The 25,286-nt window shown below is 40.1% G+C and overlaps 1 protein-coding gene across 3 annotated transcripts in view; it reads left to right on the top strand.

Moving 5' to 3' along the window:
• Positions 1 to 3,976: 3,976 nt before the first annotated feature.
• The window catches only part of klhl4 (kelch-like family member 4), a 43,213-nt gene continuing 21,903 nt past the window's right edge, over positions 3,977 to 25,286 (top strand). Inside the window, exons 1-3 of one of the 3 annotated variants that reach the window (XM_080773911.1) lie at positions 3,977 to 4,132; positions 11,254 to 11,734; positions 23,704 to 23,874. In XM_080773911.1, the coding sequence (XP_080630037.1) occupies positions 11,265 to 11,734; positions 23,704 to 23,874 (641 nt within the window). In that variant the 5' untranslated portion in view covers positions 3,977 to 4,132; positions 11,254 to 11,264. Of the gene's footprint in view, positions 4,133 to 11,253; positions 11,735 to 19,417; positions 19,512 to 23,703; positions 23,875 to 25,286 lie in introns of those variants that run through there. The other 2 variants (XM_080773913.1, XM_080773912.1) reach the window with 2 other exon arrangements.

Raw genomic sequence — 25,286 nt, 5'->3', positions numbered from 1 at the left:
TTGAAACCTTGTATGTCTTGGTTTTCTAAATGCGTATGCCATAAGTCAAGATCTCAAGGCACACCTGTATTCACATTACTCAAAATAGCCTCTAGTCTAGTCCATAGATCTTCAACAGATGGTCCATGACCCCTAGGGGTTCTACAGAGTTACTACAGAGCCACGTATTGAGGTAAACGTTTAAATGTCTGAAAATGCACATTATAGAAAACATGTGTAAGCAAAAAAAAACCCCCAAAAATAACAACAACAACAATTACAAAAGCAATTACACGACACAAGACTGATATAGAAAATGAAAAGATGATTCATAACATTTTGCAGTGGTTGACATGAAATCCTGGATGTGTCTGAAGAGCACACCAGTTGAGAACTTTATATTATTCTACAGAAGACAACATGCTCTCAATACGTTTTGATGTGTTCAGTGACCAAACACGTGTCCACAGCCATAGCCTGTATACTTTGGTTGCAGCGTGATTAAAGAGAATGGGAGGAAGACAGTAGAGAGATGATATACAGTACAACTGGTAATCACATGATGGGCAACCTGTGTGGCTGCAAAAGGTACAAAATTGCAGTTTACAATGTACAATATCTGTATTATTATTATTATTACGCCTTATGCTTCCAGGCTGAGATTTGCCCTCTTATCTACTGGGTGTATCTTTCTAGTTTACTTTTTGTATTGTTTTGTTGTAATGCTCATCATGGTTAAAACTAGGCCACCTTGTGTAAAATGTATGTCACAATGCACACAGAATAGATCTGGTTGTCTGCCTGTTAGCAAAGGAACTTGAATAACCTTTGGGTCAAAAGGTTAAGGGGGAAACGTATGAACAGATATGGATTTTCGTGAAACCATCTCATTTCTCCATCTTACCGAGTTATTGTATCTGCCACCTATGTGTAGCAATATATTTTCCTGTACATCACCTAACTTAATTGTGTACATAAAGGACCAAAGATACCAGGGCGGCTGGCATTACAATGCATAGCACACACCAGTATAGTGTAGAGATATTTAATGCAAGGGACAAGTAGAGATGTGTATTTTACAAAATGGGACAAGTAGATATATAGGCCTACTGTATGTATTTACGGGACAATTACACCATGCGAATATTTAAGATACTGTTGGTAACATTATGGGAGAGTTGGGTAATATAATATTGTAACGATGCAGCCCCGTGCCCTATGCAGAATACACGTGTCGTATATTGAGTGTCCAGGAAACACGTGCAGAAACTCAGTCAGTGAATGTTTGTCATACACAAACAGTATATAACATTATACATGCAATATTGATATTTCATCGTGATGTGGCTCCGTAATATACGACACATGCACGTACACAGTCACGCACACACGCACACACACACACACACACACACACACACAAAATACAAGGAAGTGAGTGGGCTTAATTCCTATGCCAGATCTTCCAATGGGTTTCCCCAGGCTTTTCTTTTTTGGGCCGAATGCGAATGAAAATAAATGCAAATAAAAGCCTGTCTACCGAGGCTACTTGTGCTCTGTCTCTCTCTGCTTTAACCCATTAAAGCCGGGAAAGCATCTGTGCCATTATAGAGTTTTGCGCTGGCTATTCAAAGAAAGCAGTCACTTCGTGTCGCGCTACAAGCTTGTACATCTGCTATTTTGGAACATTTTTGAAAAATCTTGAAAGTGTGATTTAGAAGGCATTTGTATAGAATCGGCCTCACAACATAATACAACACAACAAAATGGCAATGTTCAGTTTTGAAATCATGCACAGCTGTGCTCAGAAAATCCAAAAGAGAGTTAAAGGATAGATACCCACATTGAGGACATACAAGTAGGACTTGACATCTAATCGACAAGGGAAAAACAAACAAAACAAATGAAGATAAATCCAACCAGTGCTGAACCAATCACACTAGAATAACTAGTCCTTCACCTACTTGGAGTATTGACAACCAGGGAGGTATAGATACAGATGCCAAAGCAAGGATAGTCGTGGTGAGGACTGCCTTTTTGATTACAGCACAAGAACATCTAGCGCTCTACAGAGATACAGTAACTAACGGAAATAAGAATCTTCAGTTCCAATGTAGAATGACAAGGAACACCATCAATAAATTGCAAACATTTTATTGTATTAATACACATGACAACAAATTAAGTTGAACATGAGAAAATTAACAGACCTTAGTGCCGACCAAAAAGTGTAGTTATTGAACTAGATGGCAAAAATGCAGTTATTAGGAATGATTGTACTTAGGGTTAGGTTAAGGGTTATAATTATCCCCCATATGTACAGTATACTCAGTAAGACAGTAAGACAAGTGAGTATGGTATTTATAATTTTCTGTCACACTCATTCCAGATTATTATGGTATGTTCTGTGCTTCAGGGTGAACTTTCTATTTTGAAACAAAAGGTGGATAGAATGGGGTTGAGTCATTGGGGCAGGGCCTTTGTCACAGTCTGACCCATAAATATTTAAAAATATATAATTGACCGTTGCAGTTTTCAGTGCATTTTGTGTCTGTACAAGGTCCTTTCCAGGTGTACGTCCTTGCATGTGTGCCTTAATGGCAGAGTAGTTCAAAGGCAAGAATATGTCAGAACCCATTTCCAGGATTGAACCGGTAGCCGGTAGGAGCTATGTCTGTGTGGTGCAATGTGTGAAATTGTATAGCCAGTGGGACATTTCATGTGCAGCAAATCACATTATAGACTACCACTGACTATCCCTCCCAAACTTTCACATTGCCCTATAACCTACTAGTTCCAACCTGGAACTTAAACATATACACAATTATCTTTTTACCACTTATCCTATGCATAATGTTAAAAAAATAGCTGATGTTGTTGTGAGTTGTGAGATCTAAGGTTTCTGAACCTATAATACCATAATAGGGATGCCAGGTCGAAAATTGTTAAAATCCGGACACATTGGCGACATACCGATATACAGTATTGACAAAAAGACATATAATGGTTGATATATCTGTGACAGAGCAGCCTGTCAGAGTAATGTAAACTGTACAACTGTGCACGTAAACACTACACATTCATTGTATTGTTGCTGTATTGTATTTGTAACAGGTTGATTCTCAGTCTCACAGAAGGTGCACATTCTGCTGTGACATGTGAATCTAATATACTTGTGTTTATCTATGCAGATGCTGTAATTGGGAAGCTGCCTTGATTGCCTGAAGAGAGCTCTGATTGATTGCTTTAGGAGGAGCATCTTGGGTGTTGCTAAATGCTTTGTGATTTGCTGACTGCTTAGCCAGGGGTGGAGTCAGGAGTCTATATAAAGAGGAAATGGTTCAGTAGAGAGTGGGCTGCCATGGGGAGAGGTTATTTTTCTTCACTTATTTCAACTATGTTGTCCAGGCCTGGAACACATTAAACTTTACTTCTCACTTGCAAGTCTGCCTCATGTCCAGTATGTCATTTTAAAGGTTTTATTACTGACAAACGGCCGATCTACAATCCCACTTGGTAACAATATCAATATGGCTCTAGCTGGGGCATCTCAGAACTCTTAAAATATCTTAGAAATTAGTGCAGTCAACGTTTTAATTTTAATGTGAACATTTTTCGTTGATGAGGGTTTTGCTATAACGTATATCTGTAGTAGAGTTTCCTCTACTTTTTTTAAATGCCTATGTGAATGTGAAGTTCACATCTAATATGAAGTATTTACATGTATTTACAGTATTTTACACATCTTAATAACTTCAAGCTATAGATCATATAAGTGTGTACTTGTAGAACAATTAATTGTTATTTGGAAGGGAGAAAAACTTGGTGAAAATAGTGTTTATGCTTGGAACACCGGAAGTGATCCTGGAGTTCCTGGTTGCTTGAATGCAATTGTTGAGGTAGCACAGAGGAAGAGAGTTATCAGGAGTTTCCTTTGAAAGAGGAAAATGCTCCTTTCCTCTCTGGCGTGGCACATTTTTTGCTGCAACAGGGACTGTTGGAGACAACAAAAAAGAAGCGCGTGATCATTGCATCGGACTTGCAATGTATCAAGTTGTTCTGGATTTAATGTGTATCATCTCCATTGGATACTTACTGTATTAAGACAATCAGGTTAGATTTATTTGAGAGTCCACTTTGGGTCCATCTAAAGGTAAGAACAATTTTGGTTGAACATAGATTGCTATTCTGTGAATCATCTAGTTTGCTAGATGTAGCTACTATATTTACATATAGAATTATATTTGTAATGAAGCATGAGGTAGGAGTCAAATACAGACATTATTTTTCCATTTTGTTCACATTGAATGCAGCAAGTTATTTATATTTTAAGAACAATAGGGTGTGTTTATTACATGGATTATCTTATTGAAATCACTTCAATTTAGTTAATGTTGTAATCTTTTTCATAAAGTTGTTAAATTGTTTAACTAATTATTAACTGACTCATGATTTTAAATTAAGTTGAGATTTTTTCTAGCTTTATAAAGACAGACCGCCTTTATTTCTTTCTAGCCTTCTAGCTGCATGCCAAGTTTGAAACATACTACCGGTATATTCCTACTGTGTACTTTGTCTACAGTGGCATTGTCTCTATTATGCTATTCATTCAAGAGATACCCCTATTCATGGCGTATGCTTGTATACCCTACTTGAGTAACATGCCGAAAATAGCAGATCTACAAGCTCACAATGCCACAAGTTGTGAGTTTGTAGAGCTGCGATTTTCAGTGCATGACAAGGTTGTTCGATATATGAAGTATAAAGCATAAATCAGGCTTGGCCATAGGCCTATATACGGCACATTAAATGTAATTTTCCCATAAATTTAAAACCTGGCCCTTCTGACCTCCTGTGAGTGAATGTTCTTCCCCAAGGCTGCATTGTGTCTCCGTAGCTACATATGGACACACACCAGGTCAGGGATTTTACAAAAAGAGGATAAGACAAATAGTTAGTAGTGGGTCTATAGGCTAGTATACAGTATTCTAGTGTGCTCTCTGAGATTTCAGTTCTCTGCTTGTAGGCTATGTGTGGACTGGACAACTCATCTCTGCTTGTAGGCTATGTGTGCGCACACGGTTGCATTTTTACTATTTGCTGACCTCCTCTAATTTGTGAGTCTCATGAATATGGACAATGGTCAATTATATTTGAAATATCACCAGCCAACACAGCATAAAATTTGACACTTGAGAGACCTTTCATTTTTCAAAGGGCCATTTATTTGAAATTCATTTGAGGGTCCTATTTCTCAGCACTTATAGTATGTAAAATGTTTCCTGTTCCTTCCCACCTACAGTCTAGATTTTGTTTGTATGGTCAAGACAGGGCATTGAAAACAAAAATACAATACTGTACAATAGTACTCAGCAAGATTAATTGTAAATATGATATGATTACAGCAGGTTAATATAGCTTGATTGACAATGCAAGCAGAAATGACATGTCATCATTTAACTGTAGTGAGCAATAAAGAGATGGCAGAAGAGGAAAGTAGGTATGCTTGCTAGTGGGGCAGATGTTAGATGATAATGTGGTTGCCGTACCAGTCTGATCTGACATCTCATGTGTCATGTGGAGAGTGGAGCCAGATGGTGTCCTTGACTCCTCCACAAATAAATAAAAGTGGTTACCATAGCTTTAATGGGTTGTTACAATACATTGTTGGACTTAACCCATTTTAGGGCGGAAACCCCTTTTGCTGTTAGCATTATCTTATGCTTATTAGCTATTGAAAAGTAGCAGATCTACAAGCACTCAGTGGCACGCTATGAGCTTGTAGGTCTGCTATTCTTTTTAAACCGAAGAACGACTGACATGGAAACAGAAAACGGAAAACAGAAAACTGTCAGGATGTAGAAGACATTTTTTGTATATTTTAGAACACCCCTTATCAGATTAGTTTAATGTTTGCTGTTTGGAAACTGTACTTTGAGGACTGCAGTGTGGTGTTGACTTGAGAGTGAAGAAGTGTGTCTCAACTCTCATTTTGGACAACCAATTGAAATGTCAGAAAACTATGTTTAAATGTATGAATACGTGTCTGTTGACTCATACGAGATGTGCTAAAACAACAACAACAGAGGGGTTATGGGAAGTGTCACCCAGCCCCCTTTCCATCAATTAATGTGCACAATTAAGGCCAAGGTGTTTCATGATTAATGACCGTGCCAACAAATCTGTACATGGGGGATATACCTCCTGTGGAGCACAGCATGCTTGCAAACCTAGAGCATACGTTTATTACAGTCACCAAATATAACCCGAACCATAGGCAACAATCTTGTTCAATTTTAACAGAAAAGATTGAATTATACACTATGTTGAATGCTAATCCATTGTGGGACAGGAAATTACGTTAGTTTATCTGACTCTTTGTATAGGCCTATATAGAAAACATAGGCTAATTACAGCATGCACAGTACTTACTATTATTCTATGAATAATATAGTGGCAATATTTGCCACACATACAGAAATAGAAAGCAACACAGCGTATTTGTAGCATTTCATCTTTGTAGCTGAAGTTGAAACCAGCTCATCTTTTTGAGTAGTGCAACCACTCTAAGGAACAGCAATGTCCGTCCTAACCTATGTGACTATGTTAAAAGTACCAGTAGGGGCAAAAGTGGCGCTGTTGTGCCAGAAACCGAGAGAGAGAGATAGGGTTGCACTGTTGCCTACTAATTACAGAGAGAGAGAGAGAGAGAGAGGCAGTGGGAGAGGGGAGTTGCACCACTCAGTTCACACAGGTGTGATTTTTTTGTAGCTTTTGTAGCTTTGTATCTTTTGCGGCAGCTACAAACATCAGATGTAGGCTATCCTAGTATCTTCATGTCGCTGACTTCCATTAAAAATGAATGGTAGACTGTATCTTTGCATCTGCCCGTGTGAACACAGCATAATATCCAAGGCATTTCTCAAGCGTATATGATCAACAACTGCCATATATTTCAGTATTAGTAACCACCAGACAACAATTACAGTGTTTATGCCATGCACACAGCACAGTAGAGCTAACTGACTTGGCACGCATCATTTCTACCATGAAAAATGTATTTGGTATTGGCTTAAGAAGTAATAAATCTATTGAGAAATAATAGCCTCTAGAGAACAAAGGATCAGCAAGATCGATTCCTTTTTCTCATAACTGGAAAACTCAAAGGCATAGAAAGGGTAACAGCCAGGCTGTATATCGTTCTCGAGGGGGTCCTCACAATGTGGCCGTATACTGTGTGCATACAGTGTACTGTACTGTACTGTACTGTATATTACACTATTGTGTTATACTGTGTGTATACTGTATACTGTACAAACATGCTGAATCTCCACTAGATACTAAATGCAAAACAAAAGCAACCAAAACACAATACAAAAAATGGTTGTCTTCACGGGCAGAGACCTCTTTAATAATTCAGTCTGGGTGCCTCTCAGCCCTAGAAATAAGGGTATTAAGCTTAGAACTCCAATCCCATTGACTCATGTAGATGAAAATAAAGGGTGATACATGCACTCAACACAATTCTAGACACCCCACAGTCCCCAGCCAAGATCTGATTTAAATAATGCATTAACTACAATGTGTTATGGCGCATATCTCAGGGCTTATTTAAATTCGGGGGGAATTCCTTGCCTCTTTAGTAACCTCTCTGTGTTTGTCTCAGCGGTGCATTGGGGAGTCGGACATCTTTGTCACAAATTAAAAGGATTTTGATGGATGTGTGATGAACACAACAAGCTCGGCTATCACATGCAAATAAATCTCAGGCAATAGAAGATAGAAGGTCTAGTCTGCTGGAAAGACATCAGTGAATAATATAATTAAGCGCATATCTGAGAATGAGAATAAGTTACTCTGTTAATTTCGTCGACTAAAACTATGACAAAAAATTCATCTTCTACCTTTTTTCACTGACGAAAACAAAATAAAAACTAAGCTATGACTAAAACTAAGACAATTTCGTCAAAAAATACTGTTGGAGAAGAGATCCAGTAGAACTAAATGTCATTTTATGTTTGGTTGTTAGGAAGGGACTGGTGGAGAAGATCCAGTAGAACTATAAGTCATTTTATGTTTGGTTGCGCTCGTGTTTTGCGCTCTGAAATTAGTGGCACGTTGTGAGCTTGTAGATCGCTATTTTCAGCATGATGCAACCCAACCAAGTAGAAAATCAGCTATTACAGCCTGCCAAAATATTTAGTAGATTTAGTCGACTAAAATATTACAATATTTAGTCGACTAAAACAAAAGCTTTTCAGATGACTAAAATATGACTGAGTAAAACAATTTGCTGTCAAAATTAACAGTGGAATAACACCACCGTTCTCCAGCTTGACACACTTCCCTCAACTCCCCCTCTCCCAATTTCTCATATATTTACTATGTGTGTGATAGACATTTCAGATAGACCTTTCAAATAATCCCTGCTTCAAAATGCATTGAAACACAACAATAGTGTTACAAATAAAACAAATCCCTGTAATTACTGTATATTGCCGTGTTGGATTGTCTTCTGTCTCTGCAAGTTGATTTCCATACAAAAATAACTCAATCCAGTGGCTTTCTTGAACATAAAACAATAACAATATGCTATAGAAAATGGTCAGCGTTAATGTCAAGTATACCGTGAGTTGTCATTGTCATTGGGCTAATCATGCCAGGCAGTTGGGCAGATTGTTCTTCACCCATGCAATTATTTCATAACCTATATAATATTAAACATATTATAGGCTTCAAGCAGATGGCAGAGGTATAGCAGAGGCAATTTGCTTAATATTTGTAGTCCTTGAATATGACTTTCAACTGATAATACATCATATGAATAAACCATTTAGTGTAACAACCTGTATCTATGCTTCCAAATCCCTCTTATACACGAGGCAACGGAGGCGGATGAGATACTATGCAGCATAAGGTCTACTATTTTAATAGACTGTCTTCAACCTTCTCCTCTCACCAATGTCATGGAAGATGGGTCTTTTTGAGTAGATTTGCAGTTCAGCAATGTTTTCAATTATTTAAATATGATTTGGTTTGAAGTTGAACTTCAATCTTTTTGTATAGCACATTTCAACAACAAGCCAATTTATAGTTATTTACAAAAAAGACACATGCAAAAACAAACAAATGATATTTGAATACATTTTTGAATAGTTATTAGTTACTTAAGGAGATGGTCTGTCGATCTGGTAAATGTAACTGTCACAATGAGCAAATATTCCTTGTTAGTTTATAATATGAAGCACATTCAGCCCTAACTAAACCATCCATGTTTAAGAATGCACAAACCACAAGATGATTCTAAAGTGTCAGGAGATTACAATAGATCTTGCCGTGGTACGTATGTTGTGCTGCAGCTCTCTTAGGTTCGCAATCCATTTTGAAATCCAATTTCCTCACTTACCCTGTGGGCATGTACAGCTTCCTTTGACAGCTGATTTGTAATAAAGCACTTAGAGCCCACAGATCCAGTGTTAGTGACAGCATACCCTGTAGTGTACAGCACACCCACAAGGCCTGATTTATAGTCAAACGATGGTGTGTCCAGAAACAGGAGATCTACTAGCTCAGAATGTGCCGCAAGGCCACACTTTGTGAGCTTGTAGATCTGCTATGTTCAGCATTGGACTCCGTCGTGTGACAGACCTGTACTGCAGATACCACAAGTCATATATCTGCAGCATCCAGACACTAGTCATGCTGTTGCCATTGACTGAATGACCTCAGATTACCTTGCGTGTTGCCTCGGTGTCCTTTTAGCTATCAAAGCCATTGTAAAGCTTTTCAATTAGGTATAATGCGGCTGCGATGCACACCCTGGAGCACAGTTCGTTATTTACGCCTGGCATGGAATCTCTTCCTGAGATGCAATATGGTTTCTGAAGCCCCGACTGGGGAAGAGGCAGCTTACTGACCTTGAATGGTTCATCACTATGTAGTTTTTCCACTTCTCATGTACTAGTCAACAGGGTTTTTTTCCTCCCCTCCTTTTTTCTTTCCCCCCGCGCTTTTTTTTTAAGACGCAGGGCTAGAGGGGGAATATTTTTTCTGCATGGCTACCTGCAGTGAGACATTCCCTCTTGGGAGTCTGTTTGATGTGAGGATAGCAGAGCGCACATTTGTGTAGGTGTGTCTGTGTGTCTGTGTGTGTGTGTGTGTGTGTGTGTGTGTGTGTGTGTGTGTGTGTGTGTGTGTGTGTGTGTGCATGCATGCATGCAACATTGTTTGTGTGAGTCTGTTAGTGTAGAATCACTAACAAAATGTATGCAAGTCTACGCATGAGCGTGTGTGTGTGCGTGTATGCGTGCGTGTGCACATGTGTGGGCGTGCACATGTGGACACGCTCACATATTCCATTTGTCCAGATGAGCTTCTCCTAACAGAGTAAAGATAGCTTAGTGTTATAGGTTATAGTGCAATGAGTCCTTCTCCTAACAGAGTAAAGATAGCGTATAGGTTATAGTGCAGTGAGTCCTTCTCCTAACAGAGTAAAGATAGCGTAGTGTTATAGGTTATAGTGCAGTGAGTCCTTCTCCTAACAGAGTAAAGATAGCGTAGTGTTATAGGTGAGGTGTTATAGTGCAGTGAGTCCTTCTTTCCCTCCTAGACCAAGCCATGATTTACTTTCTCGAGGTGTGACCTCATCATGCTGGCTCCCTGCTCCCCCCAATCCCCCCCTTTTTGGCAAGAGAACAGGCAGCCCCAACATCATCAGGGAGGTACAGTCGTATAGCTGAGGGGACTGGGCAGGGCTTGGGATATTTTCCTCATTTCATTTCCAGTGCGTGCATGTGTTCTGTCTGTCAGAGAGCAAGGGAGAGAGAGAGAGAGAGAGAGAGAGAGAGAGAGAGAGAGGAGAAGAGAAGGGGAGGGAGCGAGGATCATGCATGTGCATTAACTCCAGCAGCACAGCAGCAGCAGCAAACAGAAACAGCAGCATTAGAGGAGAGAGAGGGAGAAAAGCAGAGAGAGAGAGAGAGAGAGAGAGAGAGAGAGAGAGAGGCAAACAGGGAGAGTTGGAGGCAGGCTTGTAATCACAGGCACAGGAACAAAAGCTGCAGAGGATTGTTTTTCCGTATCCTCTAACAGAGCAGCGGAGGAGGGAGACAGTGCAGGCGGACGAGGAGGTGCTGCTACTGCTGGTATAGTACTAGTACTACTGAGACAATAGAGAGAGAGGAGGCACTTTGTATTCGGAAAGGACTGAAACCAAGGGTCTTCTCTCCTCTGCTCCTCCTCCATGTTTTTGGGCACCCCTCGTTCATCTGCAAGCTGAAAGGAGGATGTCCGTGTCGGGGAAGAAGGACTTTGACGTGAAGCAGATCCTCCGGCTGCGCTGGCGCTGGTTCAGCCACTCGTCCCAGGGTTCGGCCGGCGGCGGTGGAGGAGGCGGAGGTGGCGTGGGGGGCTACATCCAGCAGGATGGCTTGGACCACAGAGGGACCCCCGTGCAGGGCCGCCTGAAGAGTCACTCCCGGGACAGGGGTGGAGTGGGAGGAGGAGGACTCCGGAAGAACAGCCCTGTCCACAGCATCCTGGCACCCACGCCGGGGCCCACGCCAGTCTATGTCAGAGCGGGTCATCAATCATGGCACCACCAGCAGCAGAACACCATTCACGCTCTCCAGGTCAGCGAGGAGCCCCCTAAGAGCACCTCGTCGCCCAGCGTCACCAGGAAGGAGGACCCCAAGAGCGCTGAAGACAATGTGAAGGGCAGCAACGAGGACCCTGCAGAGGTGGAAGCAAGAGAAAGGTATGACTCTGTCTTATGTGATGGAAGAGACAGACTAGTTTCCGGAAGACGTCAAATTTGCAGGAATCGGATTTAGGTAAATGGAAACGTGTACCTTTCGTGGGATGCACCAAATGAGAATAGACTGTTGAATGTAGAGAATGGTACTGCTCGCAAAGAGAAAGTCTGGTATCCATGCGGCATCTCTAGAATGAACAGAAGCAATAATTTGTTGTTGTGTGTAGACATTTGCTTCAAGCGTACGGCATGCACAAGACTGGTAAATTGTAAAGTTTTTACAGTGTTCATGAATCCAATTCTTGCACAGTACACATTATATCTGCAGCATTTCAACTTAATTCAGTATTCGTAGTGCCATTCTGCATGCAGGCCCTTTAATTAAGCAGAGATCAAATTAGCTGTGCTGCTATCATTTCCCAATTAAACCTAGCTCAGCAGCTGCGACCACGGCTCACCTGGGGACAGTTCAGTCGCAGTTGTCACTGTGCTAGGCTGCATGGCAACACAATAAAACATGCTCTTAATTATTCATCTGATTTCTATTTATTTTGTCCTCCCATGCCTGTGTTGTGAGGGCACTGCATGGCAGATATCATGTGGAGGAAACCTCTGCTTGATTCCTCTAAGCATTATTCATAGTTTACACAGCAGCATGCTAATGCATTCAATCACAGAGCAACTGTAAAAGTAGGTTGTGGGAGAGAGAGCTCACAACCCACTTGTGTGAAAAAGAGATGACGGAGCAATCACAGGAATTATCCAAACCTTTTCCGTTCCTCCTCCACCGTCATTGCAATAAAATGGCATTGCAGCTCTGGGCATATTTGCAGGCTTTTACATTTCATTTCAATCATTCTAATCCCCAAAATCTAAATTTTAGCTTGGACATTTTAATCTGGGCTTAATTGCTTCCCTTTGCTTTTCCAGGCTTAGTTTGTTTTCTCGTCTCTTTCTCCTTTCTTTTGCATGATCCTGTGTCTTCACTACAGGAAGTAAACAGGTGCTGCTAGTGCAGAGTGAGTGTCGTGTGTGATGTCTGGTGGAGCACTAAAAGCACCTGTCATCAAGGATGAAAGGACTCGCTCTTCTTTTATCTAGTCTGTGTGGCATTTTAAGTTGATTGGTCCTTGTATTCGCTTGTGTCTGTTCCTTGTGTCTGGCGCTTTTGTTCTGTGCACCTGGTGATGAAATGAGCAAAATGAAAATGAACCTTCTTATTTTATGACAAACCTGGAACGATTAAATACAGTATGCACCGTTCTGGATGAAATGAATGCCACAGGCAGTGGTTGGCTGCATGCCCCAAATAGGACATGAATTATTCTGAACTAAGATACTGTGATTTTGGTATCTGCTGTACGTGTTGCCATAATTGGCAGATGTTCATGTTTTTGGATCCCTGTGTGAAAAGGGTGCATGCATTAAACATGTGCCTCGCAGTAAAGATGCAGTGATTCTGTGCATCTCTTGAGGTCCTTGAGTTCACACTAGCCTTCTAAAACACCACACTACCTAGTACCGAAACCTTAAACTGATCGTTGGCAAGCAAGTTGTGCTTGCTAAACTGTTAAAATATACATCAAATTACCAACAGGCAGAAAACCTGTAAACTCTTCTTAGTGGCTGGAGGTATTTTTCCACCCAATTTTACCCGACCCAGTCTAATAAGTAAAAATGCTTATAGACTAGATAATTCACTTCTTATTCTATAATGGCAATAAATCACTCAGCATATTGACATCACTCTTTTCTTTCATCCAAATAAATTGATTACCCTGTCAGCATCTGTTTTACATAATTATTGAATCAGGGAGGCAGTTTTCTTTTTTTCCTGATGATTTAGTGGCACAGCATTTATTGAATCAGTAAAGCGTGGCAGGAATGGCAGCATAATGTGGTTTGACATGAACTATAATCAGGAAAATACTATTTTACAAGCTACTTTTCCATCAGCATTGCATGTCATGGAAACGGCAACTGCTCATTAAACATGAAATACTGTACTACTAGTTGGAAATCATGTATTGAATATAAGCAGGATCATAAACAATAAATGTATATCTCTGGATATGCTAAGTTAAACAGTGAATTAGGCCTGCTTGTGTGACTTACTGCACCATGTTGGTTGTGGGCTAAGCAGATGTGTGGATATCACCAATATATGCACATTCATTTACTCTAGCAGCTGGTGGCCCTATTACGTCTCACTTCATAAATCCTTGACACATAATTTGTCACAATCTCTGAGACTATATCTAGGAAGTAGGAATGAACTATGTTGCGAGGGAAAATACCCAGTTTTTAGACCCCTTTTCAATAGCCTGAAAAATGTGTGTCACTCAGTTAGGGGTTTGTGCCTTAGTCACCATTTTCACACAGAATGTCTTGAATAAATCCATTCCATCACTTTCAATTTCATTGCTTTAGTTTCCTCTGTTGCCATTACTGTTTCCATATCACCAGACCCAAAGTCAACCAAATAGGCTTCACCTCTTGGAGAAATCAACGCTGACTATAGCCAAATGTGTCATACTTAATTTGGAAATACTTTTCTACTGCTATTAAACATTAAAGGATCTAAAATAGGAGTATGAATCGGCCCTTAGGCAGTTTGTTTTTGCCCCAACAAGATTTCACATTTTTGATTTGTATTAACCTGAGAACAATGGCTTCCCTTCCATTATAGCTTGCTAACTTTCCAGGAATAGAAAGCCTGTGGTTTCTATATTATCTTATGGATTCCTCATCGATGATGTAACTGGTAGGAGGGTTTCTGAACTGGCCTCCTATGAGACATACTGTACACAGTGTAGGCAACAAATATATCATATTATAATTAGCATTAGTGAGGACCAATTATATGAAGATAGGTTGAAAATGGTTGAAGTTGAAGTGTCAAATGTACAGTATGGTCATGAATAATTTTAAGTATAGTTAGAATAAGTTTACAAAGCATTAGCCTCTATATATCTCAGCTTTATTGAGTTTAGTAGTTAATTATTAATTCACTGTATTAAGTTAAATTATAAAGATTACTTTTAAAACGTTAAATTATTAATCAAATCCCAAAATTCTCAGAGATATTTGCAAGTTGCTCTGGACTGGGTGACTACACACCAAGCAAACTTGAGCGTCTGCTAAATGCTTAAATTGTAAATTGTATGTAATTCTGAATCGTACATATTATCCATGAGTTTATTCTTGATTTCTGCTTCCGTTCTCTTCAAGTTGCCTGGTTGATATTAAGCACAACTAGGTACCTCTCAACAACAGAGTTGTGCAGTGACGACTGCAAACACTTGCGCTCCATGCCAGTGCTGTGTTTGTCCTCTCCTCATGACTCTCATCCCCATCGTTGTCAGTGGATATATGACAGGAGGAGTTAACCCAAATGGAATGGAAACCCTGACCTCTCTCTCCACATAAACACAAATAGAGGCTTGAGTCAGCGGGCTGTTAGTTTGAATGATATCTCAATTCCCTCGCCAATGCCTTGGAAAAGAAATACCACCACCTTCTCCTCTGTCAACAGCAGTAATTCAGATATTCGTTGAATGTTTCATAGCACCACAAGGCTTATGGGGTCTCAGTTTGTGAGTGACACTTAATGACAGAGGCATCCTTATGATGCCATAACTTAAGGAATAAAATATCCTGTCTGTAGCTCACTTATGGGAGAGAAGATTTTGTGATTCATCCATTGACACCGACTTGTCCAACGCTGTATACATCTGTTTGCATATTTCAGAAAAGTTGTAGTCGTAGTGTTTTTTGAAGGATGAAGATAAATCCAAGTGTTGCTGTTTTATTATATTCTCTCTTTGCAGTTCTAAAGTACATCTGAAAAAGACTGAATTGTGTTGTGAAGTGCTAGCAGGGTGATATGCAGGACACTCTTTCTTGTTTCACTTCACATCAGGATCAGTCATTTTCCACAAACGATCCTGATTCAAAGAAACATAATCCCTGACAAAGCTTTCCATGAATTTCACATGCATACTATTAACAAGGGCCATGGCTTAGTCTAACAGTGTCCTCAGGCTGTCGCATTCAGCAATTTGAATGGAAAGAGAACCATGGAGCCATATGGCCAATTATGGTCAAGCAGAAAATTTGCTATCAGAGTGAGAGTAGGGTCAGTGCAATAAATTATATCATATTGGGTGCAAAATGTATTTGAGAAATTAGGTATTCTGTATCTATGAACTAATTCAGTTTTGTGTGTGTATTGGTGTATGTGCGTGCGTGCGTGTGTGCGTGCGTGAATGCGTGTGGATGGACTGGGAATTACCATGCTATATAGAATCATAGTAAGAATATTGAAGTTAAAGTGCCTAGGGTCTAAGCAGTAAAATATACAAGTACTACTGTATGTTAGTGTCTTATTTTCTAACCCATCTCAGGCAATGTTAAATTATAGACAATCTGCTGATGTTGGCGGAGCCATAGTCTATAGGGTTTAAACTGCCATCATCAAACTCAAGGAGATTTCTGCTAAGATCTGCACATTTTTCATGTACAGCCCCCCACCCACCTATACCCACACAAAGACAGTTATACACACACACGCGCACGCACGCACACACACGCACGCACGCACGCACGCACACACACACACACACACGCACGCACTCACGCACACACACACACACACACACACACACACACACACACACACACACACACACACACACACACACACACACACACACACACACACACACTGACACATACAGACACACGCACGCCGTCGCACATTGCACACACTCACACACACGCACGCACGCATGCACACGCACGCACACACATAATTGTGTATTGTGTAATTGAGTGTAATCCTACTAGGTTATCTAATATGAAAGGACTTCAAATGAAAGTAAAATATACTATCACTAGGTATAGTATCTACCTAGCTACCATTCCCCATACAAATATCAATGCTACACATAAGCAGCAGAAAAAAGGGCATTTTCTGTTAAGTCTACAGGACTCTCTGGTAGCAAAAAAAATCCCAATTGCTGTCAAAGACAGGTGTATACGTCCCACCTATGAATCAACTGCTCAGAACCCCATAATTAAACAACCAGTTGTACATATCTGTTAACTGATGACTTTACAATTCAGCCGAGTAAGGCCCATCCCCATTTCACACAGTGCAATGCTCAAAATATTAATCAATATCACGCCAGAGCATTATTTATCTATCAAGGTGGATTGAAGAAATGCTGACATGTTTTGTAATGGCAGAGGGGCCAAGTTATAAGGGGGCAATATTTCATTTCTGTTATTGGCTGTAGCAATTTTACACAGGTCTCTATAATGATAAGGAGCTGTCGGCCATTTTACGAACGTGATATTGCCCTTGCTGTTGGAATTCAAACATCAAAATAAATTATTTTTTGTGTACATCTACATTTCACCCGTCACTATCAATATCAAACACATACTTGCATGTCAGCTATAACAAATCATATCAGGAAAAGAATGTTCGCTGTCAACATTTCTGAATGAGTGAGTATGGTGTGAACGAGTACAACATCGTTTCAGTGCAGAGCAATCATCTCAGTACTACTGCTGAGTGCTGACGATCAAGTGGTTACAGTAAATTCATACAGTACAGTGATTCTACGCACAAATCTGAATGCTACACACGCCAGCATATGGACATAAGAGAGCAGAGCCAGCAGGTTCTTATGAAATACACAGACTTGGCATTATGCTACACCAGGCTTTGTCTGTGTTGTTGGATTCTCATCCCAGCCCAGCAATTCCACCGCCTTGAGGGACAATAGGCTGTGCTAATCCATTTCGAAAGAGTCTTTCCCCATTTGGTTCAGGCAGGCGTGGTATTCCCTCATGTGGAGTGGAGGGTTGGAGTTGACTGAAGTAAGACTGAAGTGGAATAAGACTTGGAGACCCAGTTGGACATCTGACTCATGACCTTTATACTGTTGCCGGCTAATCTCGGTTGACAAGAAGTGCATCTTGAATCCTTATGGCCTGTCATTGAGAAGGGCAGTTTCAGAACAGAGTTAATCAAGTAGCCTACAGAACTATGGAGCACAGGAAGAGACAGAACAACCTAATTCTGTTTATTTATATTAGCTGCATAGCTGTAAAGCCTGATTTATTATACATAGTTGTGCGGCAGTGTCGAGCACTGAAAATAGTAGATCTACAAGCTCAGAACATGTAGTGACGCAACATTAGCTCCTAATCTCCTAAATATAAGTAACCTATTCAGGAAAATGAATGACAAATCATCCAGATACTAGTCCTACTACAACAACTACTACTACTACAACTACTACTACTACTACTACTACTACTAATATTACTACTACTACTACTACTAGTACTAGTACTAATCACTTCTAATAACATGCATTCCCAAAATAGGGATGCCAGGTCAGGTAAAATAATTGAACTTCATTCTAATTATTTACACAGCCTATAGGCCTACACAATGATCAGCATGCAGATTTGCATATATGCAGATTTCTTGTCAGCAATTCATATAGCCTATACATAATTATATGCCCACAATCTGATCATCAACATTAATCCAAGCTAGATCTAAATTATTAACATATTAATGATAGAATAGAAAACAGTAGACAAAACATGTCCTTTCTACAATCTGGGTGGATGGGCAATTGGGCATTTGTTTCTCACAAAACATATTGGTTGGGCTTTGGTTTGACTCTTGTGTAGGACCAACACACACACGGTCACGCACACACGCGTCACACTCACTCAGGGTTGACGCGTCACACCTGCAGTGACGGGAGGGGCGCCAAAATGTGGTGTTTTGATTGGACAATGAGGGCACTCCCTTATTATAAAAGTACAAACTTTTGACCTGATGAAGATCAAATAGATCGAAACGTTGTCAGAGAAATGTTCAATAAAGAACGTCTTTCTTATACCTGTGGTGTGCGGGCTCCATCCACTATTAGCACCAAATAGGCCAATAGCCTTAAAAAAATTAAACAAGGAGGACACCATGACCGAGTGCACTGAATAAACGAACGACAAGAGAGCACGAGTGCGTTCAGGGCACATTTCCGAACGCACCCTAAGTTATATGCATAAACTTTAAACCAATTCCTAAGGAGGAACACAAACAAAAATGTAAACAAATGTAATTTAACAATCAGAAAATATAAAAATAATTAAATGTGACTTCTTTCAAATAGATGGCGAATGCACTTATTTACAGTTAATCGATCAAATATGTGACTGCACTACTAAAGTTTGTTAGCCTCTCTGGTAATGATTACAAAACAAATATTGTAATGTTTATTTTGCAATGTTGACTAATAGAAAAGTCATTTTACTTTCAATTAAAAATCTTGCCTGTATATTTGTATAATTATGTTGGGTGAGGGTGCTGGGGGTGTGGCTTGAAGGGGGCGTGGCTACCCCAGACCACACACCCCAAAATCTCCTGAATTCTGACACGCCAATGTTCTGACAGCCCTGATGCACGCGCACATGCACGCACGCACACGCACACACACACACACACACACACACACACACACGACAACAACATGCATTGCTGATACTGTCTGTGCGTGGTCGGTCATGGCGCTGGAAGACGAGAGTCAGATAATCAGCGACCGCGCCAACTTGAAAATGCAGTTAGTTAACATAGTCCAAGTTCTGTGCACCAGCAACGGACGCTGTAGGCTACATTACAAAAACAAACACTCTTCGACTTTTGCGTCGAATGCATGATTCACTTGAAGAGCGGAGAAACTCCTCCAGACAGGTAGGCTAAGAAATCTGCACTTTAATCTTTATGATGATGGCCTGTGGGCCGTGGAAATTCACTTATTTTACTTGGGTCTCAAATCCTGCAATAGTAGGCCTATATGTCCCGCGATGAAGATCGCCTCAATCCCTCGCCTCACGCAGTCCACTGTCCACTTAAATGTCTACATTCTATATGGATAAATACATTCTAAACCAAGCCCTGTTTGCGCAGTTGTAGGCTACGATTGTAACATTGTATTGTTTTTTAAGATTAGCTATATTCTACACTACAGTTTAAATGAACACACATGGTTCTCAACCTTTTAATTTCAAGGACCGATCTGCCACTGACTTGACCTCCATCAATTTGTCAAATGTTTGTCATTTGATATGATTTTTATTAATGAGACCCTACAATAAGTTTAAGTTATAACAATCCCCAGTGTTTTCTCTGCAAGCAAAATGGAACCAAATGCACACTGCATACAGCTGGCACATACAACACACAACATATAGCCTATCTGTTTTGGACTGTCTTTCTTTTATTCAACATGAATTGCAGGGACATGAATTCCTCTACATGTGTTCACATAGGCCTACATAATTTTACATACTGAATGATAATAAAAACGAATTTCATTTTATTGTAACTGACCTTTAGTAGGCCTACAAGTTATATTTAAAAGTAGACTAAAGCCAATTGATTCTTAGCTTAGATTCTTAACCCATTTAAAGTTGGGAAAGCGGGTGGCCAAATACATATATGTTAGGGGTCCACCTTGATGTGAAAACGTTTGAGCAACACTGATATAGCAACATACGTTTTTCAGAACACTGTTAGGATTTAGATTAGAATACATTTTTAGAATCGGCCTCAGTTCTTCATTCATTTTTTTTTAACAATGTATTTATTTTCCTTTTTTACACACAAATAACAATACAAATACACAAAAAAACAACAATGAACATTAACCCAAAAAACAAACAAACAACAACAACAACAGCATTACTCCTCTTCAGCTCCATCCATTAAATGTGACAAATTATTGTTCTCTATGTATCTTATAAAATGGCCCCACACCTCCTGAAACATTTCTTGTTTGTCCTTAAGAATGTATGCAATCTTTCCATTAGGTGTTTTAACCCTTCTGGACAGAAATCCCCTTTGTGGTTCTTGTTGCTATGTAGCTTACAGCATAGTATAGCAACACATCATTTTTGAACATTTTGAATAAATATTTGATTATTTTCAGAAAACTTAGGTCAGTTGTGTCAAGGTGAACACATCCACTGTGTACACGGCAGATGTTGCTCAGCTTTGCTGAAGTAATTCTCCGGGGATTTGAGTGTTTGCTCAGACCGATGAAAATGTTGAGGGAATATTTGCCCGCACGCAAGCCGCGCTACTCCTGCGCTGAGTTGCCGGTGCCTTGGAACAAACCCATGACCTTGTGGTCAAAAGGTGAGAGCTCTACCGAGTCGTACCGACTGAGCTACAGTCCAGATCGACACAATTTAAAGCAGTGAAGAAGACTGCTCCCTGTGATACTGGGAATAGCAAGTTCACACTGTAGCAGTGATTTCAGAATACCTGGCTGTCATCATTTTTTGAGGTAGGCTACTATGAGCAGTGTCTATTTATATCAGATTCAATGAGTCACTATGTGGTGTGATGTCTCTCAGGTAAGGTGTAAGATGACGAGAGAGTCACTGAAGGGACAGTGTGTACAACTGTATACCACTCAAATTGGGAAAATGTACACCTGTCTGTTATATGAAATGTAATATATTTATGATGTATCATAAATGACTGGTGTGAAGTTTTAGTTTAACACTTTTGTATACAGCAGCATCAATTAGCCCATGCCTGGTTAGCCATTTGAGATCATATCTACGTATCATGTCACGTTATGTCCATATAGCACATTTCTCTATAGAGTAAGTTGCATTGTGGGTTTTAGAGCCTCAATAAACAGTTGAGCTATACCTCTGACAAACCAAGCCACTGCTGAAAAGAAAATAAACACTTCAGAGAAATTTACTGCTCCCCAGGACGTGATACCAAAGCAATTAGTGTCCATGAGATTGGTAGGCATGAAAAATCCTTACCGCATGCCTCGCAGCCAATACAAAGGCAATGCATCTCGCTTTTACGGTTCCATTGCTTATTCAGTCTCGTTCGGTGTTCCTCTCCAAGACTCCAGAGTCAGTAGGGAATTATCGTGACAGGCCTATAAATTACTCTTGTATTTAGCATAAAGCATCCCAATAAAGACTACACTATGGGGTATGGCAGGGACCAGAATGCTATATAAACTGTTCCCTGTGGGAAAATGCTGTTGCTTTTGATAATCAGGCACACACTGAAACTAAAAAGTTTATGATAGTGTGTTAATCAAGATGTCAATAGAGGGTATGCGCGTGACATCATCATCAAACCAGGAAGTTATGCGGGAACGCCTACTGAGTGCCAAAAAACTACTTTCTGGCCTTGACAGCCCATACATCCAAACAGAAATGTCCAATATGCTTGCATTAAACGAAGTTAAACTACGTTAAACTCACTTTGCCACTAACTTTGCCACTCGATTTGCCATTCACTTTATGCATGCGCATACCCTCTATAAGCGCCCTCCTTTTCCCCTTACTTTCTAGTCGATGGTCAGAATTCCTCAGTTGTTTGCAATATGTCAGCCATGTCAGGTGATACACATAAAAATCCTGGGTATTATTTAAATCCTATAATTGTTCCTGTAAGTGTCTCTTTATATACCTCTCAGAGTTAAATCAAGAGTCAGGATTTGACTGTGTACTTGTGCGAATGCACCTGCATTCTACATGATAACATTCTGAGTGTTAGTTTAAAACTCTGCATTAAACACTTTGGTAGAATAGTCAATACGCTTGTATTTTTTACGTCATTAAAGTTCTGCTGATGCTGCTGCTGACTCAAAGCTGTCATGAATGGAAATTTGAAGGCAAAACATTAAAAAGCAATGACAGTTTTCTCACTCCCTTCTCAGAAAAGAAGGCGTAAAAACAACGCATTTTTTGAACGATGAATCTTTATACAGCACTGGGGCATTAGATGCCAGCTAATTCCCCAGGAGAGACAGCTTGGATCTGTTTATGTAGTAGGCCTATAACAAACAGCCCTAAATGTCAAATGAGTGGATTTGAGCCGTGAAGGACACCAAACGTGCCTGGCTGTGCTATTTTGCTGTGAGTCGGAGGGATTACGTTAAACAGCCTGTGATCTAGCAGCCTGTAGGGAGTGGGACTCGGGACATGTTGTGAGGAAGAAGCTTGCAAAGTTTGTCCCCCTGTCAAACACACACACACACACACACACACACACACACACACACACACACGCACGCACGCACGCACGCACGCGCACGCAAATACATGCATAAACACACACATGGACACATACACTCTTAGATTCTGTTTAGACGGCTTGTGCAGCTCAGATTGTGCTACTTGTCCCTTTGGAATAGTGTTTATTTATCCACTTATGTATGGAGTTTAGTCCTTAAAGTTCCGCTTAGGCTGATGAACAGAACAGAGGATCTCATAGCACATGTCCTGAGAATGCCATTCTTATCATTTCCAGTACAGCCTGCATTATTTCCAAACATCCCATAATTTGGACAGAAAAATTACATTAAATGATATTAATTCAGTAGATATAATACACATTTCCTTGTGTTATTTTCTGCCTGCAGTGACTTTGTAATTTCTGCAATTAGGTGTTGAAACGTTTACATGGGAATTAAGTCATGGCTACTTGCATTCACAGCTCCTACCTTTTTACTGCAGCAAGAACGTTTGTATTCTGCCTTGTAGAAGGAAAATCTTTACACTCTTATCCAGGCAGAAGTGGAGTATCTGTTCATAGACACCTCATGGACTGTATTGGCAGTCCATATCTGTCTCTCTCTGTCTCTCTCTGTGTCTCTCTGTCTCTCTCTGTCTCAGACTGTGGCCTTATGGTTATAGGAAAGTCTCTTTCACTAAATAATTTTGTTTTAACAAGAAGCGTAAAAAGGTGTCCCATTTGAAATCATAAAAACATTCAGCTGTGTAGCCAACATCAGTAACCAATGATGGGATAGGCTTATGCATACAGTACAGACCATACAGAGACACAGCAAATAGAGTCCAGATCTATTTAGTCTCATAAAATGTCCTCCTCTCTTCCACAGGTTGGCACTTAACACCTTCGCCAGGATGAACAACAACAACGGCTCAGATGAGTTTTTCCAGGCCACAAATCATGCGGAACAGACTTTTCGTAAGATGGAGACATACCTCCAGCACAAGCAGCTATGTGATGTCCTCTTAATAGCGGGGGATCATAAAATACCGGCTCACAGGTTGGTTGTCTGTGTGACCATCTGCTTTGTTTTGATTAATTACACCTGCATCTGCATTAGCTAATAGGTATTGAGCTAATTTTAACTAACTTCGTCAGGGTGTCAATATGGGGCTTCGGGCATGGTTTCCAGAACTTTGCACAACAGCCAGCATGCTAAAGGACGTTGTAACATTTATCATTCACTATCTTCAGGAACCCCAGTAGGGGATTTTTGAGATGCAAAGCAAGTCTTTTCTTTCACTTGTGTATTTGGGTTTGTCAGGAGAAATGTGTTGCATACTTAGTTTAGACTAGTCATTGGTTAGACATGGGTTAAGGTTAGGTTTAGGTGTGCTGCCCTGTGGGAGGTTAGGGTTAGGGTGAGGGTTTGAGATAGGTTGTAATTGTAGGACTAATGACTGGTCCAACAAATGACTAGTCTAAACCAAGTACTGTCTAAACTAAGTACTGCACCTGTGTAAACACATAAGTTTAATGGCTACCGCATGAGATCCATGTTCACTGGGTTGTTTCTGCCTGCATGGCATGTCTTGATCAAATTACACCTCTTCCCCTTCTCCTCTCTACATTATGTTTGAGATACAAGTGAACAATCTGGTTCATTACATCCAGATGTCAATATATGGGCATCCACCCCTTGGTTGAATGGCTGAATTAAACAGGCCTTTCTGAACATGGGACGTTATTGTGGTTGCTGCTGTAACAGACCAATGAAACTAAAAAGTATCTAAGTCAGCTTGAACATGGCTCTACTTTCTCACATGATGTACCAAAGTAAAATCGTAACTGCGTATCTGTCCTGTACTGTCAGATGGACCAACACCAATAACTAGAACCTCCATATTTTTACCATTGTTACATAAAGGTGTAACAGAGGATTATTACAGATTTATTATGAACTACTGTATATGAGATCCACAGACTTTACTCAAATTGCAGCTGAATACATGAAACAAAATTACTTGCTAATGCCTGTCAGAATAACAAATAGACTTTGGTGTAATCTACACTCTTGGCAAGCTCATTTCCTTGTAATAGCATCTGATTATGCTTGTCCTCATGCATTAACCAATGTCTTGTGTGAACCAGACAAAGGCATGAACCCAATTAGAAATCTGACTGTTGCAGTTATTATAATATGAAATTGTTGTTTATGGTTTAATTTCTTTTATCTTTTCCTTTGACAATTTGAACCTTACGGCATCATGCAGAACAGAGGACATTTTAGCAGTTGAGGCACTCATACAGAACCAGTGTTGCGTGAAACTACCCAAACTCTCTAAATCACTGTTAGAAACATCATCCATTAAATTATTAGGCTGAACCACGATAGCTTTTGTTTTCAACAAAGTGTGCTGTGATTTAGTTTATTCAGCGCAATGATACGATATCCATCCATCCATCTTCAGC

The sequence above is a fragment of the Protomyctophum bolini genome (assembly GCF_963924005.1).
Source record: "Protomyctophum bolini genome assembly, chromosome: 10".
In the NCBI taxonomy this organism is placed as follows: Eukaryota; Metazoa; Chordata; class Actinopteri; order Myctophiformes; family Myctophidae; genus Protomyctophum; species Protomyctophum bolini.
This window is presented reverse-complemented; position numbering and strand designations above follow the sequence as displayed.